This window comes from Coturnix japonica, chromosome 20, assembly GCF_001577835.2.
Source record: "Coturnix japonica isolate 7356 chromosome 20, Coturnix japonica 2.1, whole genome shotgun sequence".
Classification (NCBI taxonomy): Eukaryota; Metazoa; Chordata; class Aves; order Galliformes; family Phasianidae; genus Coturnix; species Coturnix japonica.
The window spans coordinates 4,376,275-4,386,728 of record NC_029535.1 but is presented as its reverse complement, the minus strand read 5'-3'; the positions used below and the strand labels follow the sequence as shown (position 1 = coordinate 4,386,728).

General features: G+C 57.9%; 1 protein-coding gene across 1 annotated transcript in view; it reads left to right on the top strand.

The window, feature by feature from the left end:
• Nucleotides 1-1,673: 1,673 nt before the first annotated feature.
• Nucleotides 1,674-10,454, top strand: part of PC (pyruvate carboxylase) — a 28,495-nt gene continuing 19,714 nt past the window's right edge. The window contains 4 exon segments of the mRNA XM_032448638.1: nucleotides 1,674-1,901; nucleotides 3,942-4,099; nucleotides 9,448-9,565; nucleotides 10,267-10,418. Of these exon segments, the coding sequence (XP_032304529.1) occupies nucleotides 1,766-1,901; nucleotides 3,942-4,099; nucleotides 9,448-9,565; nucleotides 10,267-10,418 (564 nt within the window). The 5' untranslated portion in view covers nucleotides 1,674-1,765.

Genomic DNA, 10,454 nt, shown 5'->3' with positions numbered 1-10,454 from the left:
GTGTGCAAATGGGGGTGTGCAAAGGGGTGTGTGTGCAATGGGTGTGTGTGTGCAAGAGCGGGTGTGCAAAGGAGGGGTCATGCAAAAGGGTGTGCAAAGGGGGGGGTTGTGCATGGTGTGTGTGCAAGGGGGGTTGTGCAAGGGGAGTTCATGCAAAGAGGGGTGTGCAAAGGGAGCTTGTGTAAGGGTGAGTCTGTAAGGGGTGTGTGTGCAAGGGGAGCTCGTGCAAGGGGGAGGGTTGTGCAAGGGTGTGTGTGCAAAGGACGCTTGTGCAAGAGAGGAGCTGGTGTGGCGCTCAGCCCGGCTCTGTTAATGAGCCCAGCTCCTGCTGCTTGTTAATGAGGCTGGGCCCGTGTTAATTGGCTGCGATGGGGGGCGGGGGAACGTGGATTGGGACGGGGCACAAAGAAAAGAGAAGGGGATTCTCTGCTGTCTGCTATGGGGCTGTGCTGGTTAAAGGGGGCACTGATGGAGCCCTGAAGCCCTTTTATTCAGGAGGGGATTCTCTGCTGTCTGCTATGGGGCTGTGCTGGTTATAGGGGGGGTCAGATGGAGCCCTGAGGCTCTTTTGTACAGGATGAAGGGATTCTCTGCTGTCTAATATGGGGTTTTACTTGTTATGGGGGGGGGCAGATGGAGCCCTGAGGCCTATTTGTGCAGGAGGAGGGGATTCTCTGTTGTCTCCTATAGGGTTGTACTTGTTATAGCGGGGTCAGATGGAGCCCTGAGGCCCTTTTATATAGGATGAAGGGATTCTCTGCTGTCTACTATGGGGTTGTGCTGGTTATAGGGGGGTCAGATGGAGCCCTGAGGCCCTTTTGTGCAGGGGGGGATTCTCTGCTGTCTCCTATAGGGTTGTGCTGGTTATAGGGGGGGTCAGATGGAGCCCTGAGGCTCTTTTGTACAGGTTGAAGGGATTCTCTGCTGTCTGCTATGGGGTTGTGCTTGTTTTAGGGGTGGTCAGAGGGCACTGATGGAGCCCTGAAGCCCTTTTATTCAGGAGGGGATTCTCTGCTGTCTAATATGGGGTTGTGCTTGTTATGGGGGGGGGCAGATGGAGCCCTGAGGCCCTTTTGTACAGGATGAAGGGATTCTCTGCTGTCTGCTATAGGGTTGTACTTGTTATTGGGGGGTCAGATGGAGCCCTGAGGCCCTTTTGTGCATGGGAGGATTCTCTGCTGTCTGCTATAGGGCTGTGCTGGTTATAGGGGGGGTTGGATGGAGCCCTGAGGCCCTTTTGTGCAGGAGGGGATTCTCTGCTGTCTGCTATGGGGTTGTGCTTGTAATGGGGGGGTCAGATGGAGCCCTGAGGCCTATTTGTGCAGGAGGAGGGGATTCTCTGCTGTCTGCTATAGGGTTGTGCTTGTTTTAATGGGGGGTTAGAGGGCACTGAGGTAGGTCTGAGGCCCTTTTATACAGGAGGAGGGGATTCTCTGCTGTCTCCTATGGGGTTGTGCTTGTTTTAGGGGAGGTCAGAGGGCTCTGAGGCCCCTTCTGGGAATGGATGGGGGGAGGGCAGAGATTCTCCTGTGGCTCTTATAGTGGTTGTGTACGTTTCAGGTCAGGGGGCAGTAGGGCAAAGGTGGGCGTCAGGATCCCTTCTGTTAAGGGGACGGGGGTGGGCTGGTACCACACTCTGCCAGCCCCACAGGGGTTGGGCTCCCTGGGGCCAGGGGGCAGTGGGGGAAAGGTGGCGAGGGATTCTCTGCTGGCACATCTAAGGGTTGTGATCGCCGTCCCTTTGTGTCCCCCCCCCCCAATTCAGATGTCGCAGCTGTGTGTCCCCCGTGGGGGTCGGGCCCTCTTGGGGGTCTGGAGGCTCCGTTTATTGGGGGGCCCCCCCGGCTCCGTGCGCTCTGCCAGCTGCCAGCCCATCCGCAAGGTGCTGGTGGCCAATAGAGGTGAGTGGGGGGCTCTGGGTCCCCTTGGTCCCCTCTGATGTCCTCTGGGGCCCCTCACGTCCAATGGGGCCCTGGGTCCCCCCCCAATGGCTCTGGGTCCCCCCTTTGGCCCTAGATCCCCCCCCCCCTTTGGCCCTGTGTCCCCCACACTTTGACCCTGTGTCCCCCCCTTTGGCCCTGGATCCCCCCCCCACTTTGCCCTTATATCACCCCCTTTGACCCTGGGTCCCCCTATTTTGTCCTGGGTCCACCTCCATCTTTGGCCCTGTCACCCCCCTCCCCCCCTCTTTGGCCCTTATCCCCCATATCCCGTATAGGACACCCCATATCCCCCTTTCCCATATAGGACACCCCATATCCCATATAGGACACCCCATATCCCCCTTTCCCATATAGGACACCCCATATCCCATATAGGACACCCCATATCCCCCTATTTCCCATATAGGACCCCCCATATCCCCCTATATCCCGTAGGTGAGATCGCCATCCGTGTGTTCCGGGCCTGCACGGAGCTGGGGCTGCACACAGTGGCCATGTGCTATCCCCCTATTTCCCATATAGGACATCCCGTTTCCCATATGGGATCCCCCATATCCCCCCATATCCCATATAGGACGCCCCATATCCCCTTATTTCCCATATAGGACACCCCATATCCCATATGGGACCTCCCATATCCCATATAGGACCCCCCACATCCCCCCATATCTCATATAGGACCCCCCATATCCTATATAGGACATCCCATATCCCCCATATCCCATATAGGACACCCTATTTCCCATATAGGACACCCCATATCCCATATAGGACCCCCCATATCTCATACAGGACCCCCCATATCCCCTTATTTCCCACATAGAACACCCCATATCCCATATAGGACCCCCATATCCCCCTTTCCCATATAGGACCCCCCATATCCCATATAGGACCCCCTATATCACCTATTCCCCATATAGGACACCCCATATCCCCCTTTCCCTTATGGGACACCCCATATCCCCCTATTTCCCATATGGGATATCCTATATCCCCCCATATCCCATATAGGACCCCCCATATCCCATATAGATCGCCATCCGCGTGTTCCGGGCCTGCACGGACCTGGGGCTGCACACGGTGGCCGTGTGCTATCCCCCTATTTCCCATATAGGACACCCCATATCCCATATGGGACACCACATATCTCCCATATTCCATATAGAAAACCCCATATCCCATATTGGATCCCTTATGTCCCCTGTTTCCCATATAGGACACCCCATATCCCCCATTTTCTGTATAGAACACCCCATATCCCTTTATTTCCCATATAGGACACCCCATATACCATATGGTACACCCCATATCCCATATAGGACCCCCCATATCCCATATAGGACCCCACATATCCCATATATAACGCCCCATATCCCATATAGGACCCCCCATATCCCATATAGGACCCCCCATATCCCATATAGGACCCCACATATCCCATATATAACGCCCCATATCCCATATAAGACCTCACATATCCCATATGGAATGCCCCATATCCCATATAGGACCCCCCATATCCCCCATATCCCATATAGGACCCACATATCCCATATAGAACGCCCCATATCCCATATAGGACCTCACATATCCCGTATGGAATGCCCCATATCCCATATAGGACCCCCCATATCCCATATAGGACCCCCCATATCCCATATAGGACCTCACATATCCCCCATATCCCATATAGGACACCACATATCTCATATAGGACCCCCCATATCCTCCATATCCCATATAGGACCCCCCATATCCCCAATATCCCATATAGGACCCCCCATATCCCATCATATCCCATATAGGACCCCCTATATCCCCTATTTCCCATATAGGACCCCCCATATCCCATATAGGACCCCTATATCCCATCATATCCCATATAGGACCCCCATATCCCATCATATCCCATATGGGACCCCCTATATCCCCTATTCCACATATAGGACCCCCCATATCCCCCATATCCCATATGGGACACCCTATATCCCGTAGGTGAGATCGCCATCCGCGTGTTCCGGGCCTGCACGGAGCTGGGGCTGCGCACGGTGGCCGTGTACTCGGAGCAGGACACGGGGCAGATGCACAGACAGAAGGCGGATGAGGCCTACCTGGTGGGGAGGGGGCTGCCCCCGCCGCCCTCGTCCCCCAGTGCTAGTGCCTGCGACAGTCCCCTCGACATCTTATCAACCTGAGTTGGCCAGCCCCGGTTACGGGCTGCTGGTGCGGGCTCGTCGTGGGGGGGGGATGGGTGGGGGTCGCATGCGGGTGCCGGTTGGAGAGAGGGTAACAGCTTGGGGGTCCTGTGGGGTGTGTGGTAATGGATAGCTACTTGTTGGGGAGGTGGGCTCCCCCTCATTCGCAAGGCCTACCTGTTTGTCCCCTGAATATCATTTATGAGGTGGTCCAGGTGGGCTACGGGTGGGTCGTGTGGGGTCTGGGGCGTAGCGGGGGGTCTATGGGCTGGGAGGGGGGTACGCTTGGGGGTGTATGGGGTGGGGGAACCTGGGGCGGTGGGGGTGAGGGAGGGGTTGTGGTCTATGGGTGGGTGGGATCCTGGGATGTGGTGGGGGGAGTGGTCTATGGGGTGGTGGGTGAGGGTGGGGTGGGAGGGGTTCTGGGCTTGTGTGTGGGAAAACTGGGGGGCTATGGGATGGGGGAGGACGCTTGTGGTCGTGGTGGTGGGGAGGGAGGGGGGGTGTCGTATGGGGTGGGTGGAATCGTATGGGATATTGGGTGGTGGGGGAGGGGTTCTTATGGGGAGGGGGTGGGAGGGGTCTATGGGGTGGTGGGTGAGGGTGGGGTCTATGGGGTGGTGGGTGGAGGTAGTGGGGGAAGGGGTCCTGGGGTGTGGGGGAAAAATCTGGGGGGTCTGTGGGTTGAAGGGAATTAATCTTGGGGGGTCTATGGGTGGGGGGGGATCTCTTGGGGTGTCTATGGGGTGGGGGGAAGGGATGCCTTGTGTGGTTCTGTGGGTGTGGGTACCCCTTTCCAACCCTCTCCCCTATCCCTCCCCATTGTACTTGCGCTTTCACTCCCTGTCCCCTTTTTTCCTTTCCCCCCTTCACACCCCCTCCATACCTCCGCCCATTAACACCGTCTATCCTCCCCCTTCCCCCTTTTTTCTTCCCCCATATCCCCATATCCCCCTAATACTTTCACCTCCATAATTCCCCCATATTCTCCCGTCACACGCCCAATAAACCCCCCATAACCCCCCCTCCCCCCCTTCCCGGCTTTTTCTCATCCCCTCCCACCTCCATATCCCCCCCATACCCCCCATTAACACCTCCCATTCACCCCCTCCCGCCCCATATCCCTCACTACCTCCTCCTATACTCCCAATAACTTCCCCCTTCCGTCCCCTTCCCCCTTTCCTTCCCCCATAATCCCCGCATACTCCCTCTATATCCTCCACCCCCAACCCATAATATCCTCCCATAACCCCCTATTCATCTTCCCCTTTTCCTACACCCCCCAATATCCCCCGCTACCCCCCTATATCACCCCATAATCTCCCCATGTCCCTCCTTCTATCCTCCCCATGATCTGCGCTCACAGACCTCCCTGCATAGACCTCGGCGCGCGAGAGTCTTCCCCCAGAGAGCGCCGTTCCCCTTCGCCCCCCATGTCTTCCTTGTTTTTCTCCGCCTCCTTATTGTTTCTTCCCGGTTTTTCGTCAACGGTCCATATATCCCCCATTAATAACTCCCCTCCTAATTTCCCTCCCCCTTTTCCCTCTTTCCTCCACCCCCTCTCCCATGATAACCCCTCCATACCCCTATATTAACCCCATATCGCCCCCCATACCTGCTCCAACCCCCCTATTGCCCCCCTATATCCCTCCCCATACCGTTCTCAGACCCCCCATTACCCCCCCATAACCTTCCAACCTCCCCCATCCCCCTTTTGCCTCCCCCATCAACCCCTCCCAACTCTCCATCATCCCCCCATAACCCCCCATTCCCTCCTTCCCCCTCTTTCCTTCCATCCCCCACCTCCCCATATCCCCCAATACTCCCCCATATACCCTACCCCCATAACCCTCACACCCCCCTAAACACCCCCCATAGCAACACCCCTCATCCCCCCATAGCATCCTCTCCTTCCCTCCTATCCCCTTTTCCTCCCCCCATCCCCCCCACCCCCCCAAACTCCCATATATCCCCCCATTTACCCCCCAACCCCCCCATAATCCCCCCATACCCCCCAACCCCCCCATATCCCCCCATACCCCCCCTATATCACCCCCATATCCCCCATGTCCCCCCTATATCCCCTCGTACCCCCTCACACCCATAACACCCCCATAACCCCCCACCCCCCCCATAATCCCCCCTTCGCCCCTTTACCGTCCCCCCCATCCCCTGAGTTGAGACCCCCCGTGCTTCCCCTGATAGGAGAACGGGGTGACGCCATCCACCCCCGGTTACGGTTCCTGTCGGAGCGGGCTTGACTTCCGCCCAGGCCTGCGTCGATGCGGGGGTGCCGATTTGTGGACCCCCCCGGAGGTGTCCGCAAAATGGGAATAGTAATGTGGATTGAGCCAGGAGGGATCGCCATCGCTGCTGGAATAAGGGATGGGAGGGGATATGGGGGGTGATGGGGGCGATGGGGTGGATTATGGGGGGCTAAGGGGGGTTATGGGGTCAATAAATGGGGGGGTATGGGGGGGAATAATGGAAGGGGGATGTTGGGGTTTTGGGGGCATACGTTGGGGGTGTTGGGGGGATATGTGGTTGATGATCGGTGTTGTTGGGGTGGGGTGGAGGGGGGGTAATTGGGGGGAATAGGGGGGTTAGGTGGGGGAGGGAGTTGTGTGATATGAGGAGGAGTATGAGGGGGTATGTGTATGTATATTGGGGATGGGGTTTTGGATAGGTAGTATTATCGGGGGATATTGGTTTTGTATGGGGCAGGTGATAATGGAAGGGTAAGGGGGTGATTGGGGTGTGGATGGGGGGCTTAAGGGGTTATCGGGGTTCATAATGGGGGGGGATATGGAAGGGGGATGTGGGGGGTTTTAGGTTATTATGTGGGGGGATAGGGGGCGAGTGGGGATTACTGGTGGTTATTTGTGTTATTGTAGGGAAGAGGGTGTAGGGGGGCATGGGGGGGATTTTGGGGGGTTTATGGGGTCATATGAGGGGGTCCATGGGGGGGTATGGGGGGGGATATGGTAAGGGGGTGTTGGGGGGGTTATGGGGGCATATGTGGGGGGATTAGGGGGTTATGGGGGGTGGTGGGGAGTTATGGAGAGTGGTGGGATTGGAGTGTTAATGGGGGGATTTTGGGGGTGTCTGGGTAATGTTGGGGGCAGTGTTTTTGGGAGGTTGATATGGAGGTAAGGTGGGGGAATGTGGTGTATGGCAGGGCCAGTGTGAGGTATGAGGGATGTTGTTGGGTTATAAGGGTCATTATGGTGGGAGGGGGTTTGTGGGATATGCGAGAGGAGGGATATGCGCGGGAAGCAAGGGGTTTATGGGGGGGGTAGTGGGGGAGGATGGGGGGGGGGTGTATGGAGAGGGGAGAGATGGGGGGTATGGGGTCATGGTGGGGGTAATTGGGGGCAGATGGTGAGGAGGGGATGGAGGGGAATGAGAGTTATGGGGCCGGGGGGAGGATGTGGGGAGGGATGATGGAAGGGTTTATGGGGATATATGGGGGGATATGGATGTGATATGGGGGGGATATGGGGAGTATGAGGGGCTATGCGGGATATGTGTATGTTTGGCATGAAGGGGTGGGGGGATCGTGGGGGGTTTATGGGTATGAGGGAGGGAGCGATAGGGATATGTTATCTGGGGATATGGGGGGTATGGGGGATATTGGGGGGTTATGGTATATAGGTGGTATAATATTGGGAGGTATGGAGGGTAAATGGGTGGAGTTGGGTGGGGGGGATCATGGGGTTATGGGGGGCATATGTGGGTGGATCATGCGGTGTATTATGGGGTATGGGCAAGAGTCTGGGTGTGGGGGGGGGAGTGGTATATATTATGTTAGGGTATGGATATATGTGTGAATTATTGGCGGATGGGGGGGGCTTTGTGTCGGGATATGGGGGCATTATGTGGGGGGAACAATGGGTGTGGATATGGGGGGTTATGGGGGGATGTTGGGCGATATTTTTGAGGGGTAGGAGGGGTTATGGAATGAGGAGGTTATGGGGTGCCTATGGGGGGTTTTTGGGGTCTAGGGTTATTGGGGGCTATGGGGGGCTGTGGGGGAGCGAGTTATGGGGCTATGGGGGCGTGTGTGCGAGCGGAGAGCGCGATTTGGCGCGCGCGCCAGGGCGCCGTGCTCTCTCGACGTTGTCGCGCGCCGCGTCGTTGTCTGAAGCCAGATCTTCGCTTGTCATCAGAGTTCGGGGTGGTCGCGAGTCATCTTCAGAGTGGGTCATGCACAGATTGGGGGGGGCGGAGAGAGCTGTATGTGGCCACAGGTCAATGAAATGGGGGGGGCTTATGGGGGGTGTTTGTCGCAGGTGTAGGGGGTGTTATGGGGTCCTATAGGGGAGTGTTATGGGGGGGCTTTTATTGGGGTGTTTATGGGGGGTACTGAGTCTGGGACCTGTGGATGGTGTCGTGGGGTGAGAACTGGGGAGGCGTGGGTGGTATGTATATCTGTGTCTCAATGGGAGGGATCTGGGTCCTGTTGGGGGGAGAGCAGGTTCATGGGGGGGGAACTTGGTCCTATTGGGGGGATCTGGTCTGGCGGGGGTCTATGTGTATCTCATAGGGTGGTTATCTGGTTCTTGGGTTTGGGAATTCTTGGTGGAGCGATCTTTAGGACCTGGGGAGAGCCGAGGCGTTTGGGGGGTTGATCTGGTTCCTGGGGGGGGGGGGGGATTATCCAGGTCCTTGGGCGGGTGTCTGGGACCTGGAGTCTGGGACCGGTTGCGGGGGGATCAAGGATCCTAGTGGGGGGGAACCGTGTGTGCGGGTGTGTGTGTGTGCCATCTGGTCCTCGGACAGCGAGGTGTATGCGGAACTCTGTGTGTATGTGTGTGCGAGTGGGAAGGTCTGGGTCCGGTGTTGTGGTGGTGGACGGGGGGAGCCCCAGTGTAGAGCGCGCCTGGTGTGTGCGTATCGGGTCGGGGGATCCAGATCTGTAGGGGGATTTGGTCCTGGGGTGGGTGGGGATCTGGGTCCTGTGGGGGGAGGTCCAGGTCCTGTGGGGTGTGTGAGCGAGAGCGCTGGGGGGGATCTGGTCCTGTGTGTGATTTGGGTCCTATTGGGGACTGGGTTCGTATATCTTATTCTTATGGGATCTGGTCGGGGGTGTGTCTAGTGGTGTTGTGATTCTGGTTCCTTGGTGTGGTGAAACCGGGTCCTGGTGGGTGTGTGTCTGTTTGGGGGGGGAACTGAGTCCTAATGGGAGGGATCTGGGTCGCTAGGGAGATCAAGGTCCTGTGGGGGGTCCTGGGGATCTGGGGGCTTTATGGTGGGGGGCTTTGGGGTCAGCTGGGCTCTATGTCTGTGCCCCCCCCCATAATTAGGAGCTGGAGGAGAGTTTCTCCCGCGCCTCCTCGGAGGCTTTGGCTGCGTTTGGGGACGGGGCTCTGTTCGTAGAGAAACTCATTGAGCGCCCGCGGCACATCGAGGTCCAGATCCTGGGTATGTGGGGCTGGGTGGGTCATGGCTATGGGGCTGGGATGGGGCTGTGGCTATGGGGCTGGGATGAGGATCATGGCTATGGGGCTGGGATGGGGCCATGGCTATGGGGTTGGGATGGGGCCATGGATATGGGGCTGGGATGTGGCCATGGCTATGGGGCTGGGATGAGGATCATGGCTATGGGGCTGGGATGGGGTCATGGCTATGGGGCTGGGATGGGGTCATGGCTATGGGGCTGGGATGGGGCCGTGGCTATGGGGCTGGGATGAGGCTGTGGCTATGGGGCTGGGATGGGGATCATGGCTATGGGGCTGGGATGGGGGTCATGGCTATGGGCCTGGGATGGGGCCATGGCTATGGGCCTGGGATGGGGTCATGGCTATGGGGCTGGGATGGGAATCATGGCTATGGGGCTGGGATGGGGTCATGGCTATGGGGCTGGGATGGGGCCATGGCTATGGGGCTGGGATGGGAATCATGGCTATGGGGCTGGGATGGGGATCGTGGCTGTGGGGCTGGGATGGGGTTGTGGCTATGGGGCTGGGATGGGGTCCATGGCTATGGGGCTGGGGTCTGTGGCTATGGGGCTGGGGGTTGTGGCTATGGGGCTGTGTGCCTGCATGGCAGCACACAGAGGCCCATTATGTGTCTGTGCCCCCCAACCCGGGGTCTCTCACCTGTGTCCCCCCGTCCCCCCATAGGGGACAAGCACGGGAACGTGGTTCACCTTTACGAGCGCGACTGCTCCATCCAGCGCCGCCATCAGAAGGTCGTGGAGATCGCGCCCGCGGCGCAGCTGGACCCACAGCTCAGAGCGCGGCTGGCACACGACGCCGTCAGCATCGCACAGCAGGTGGGGGGCACAGATACAATGGGGGGGGACAGGGGG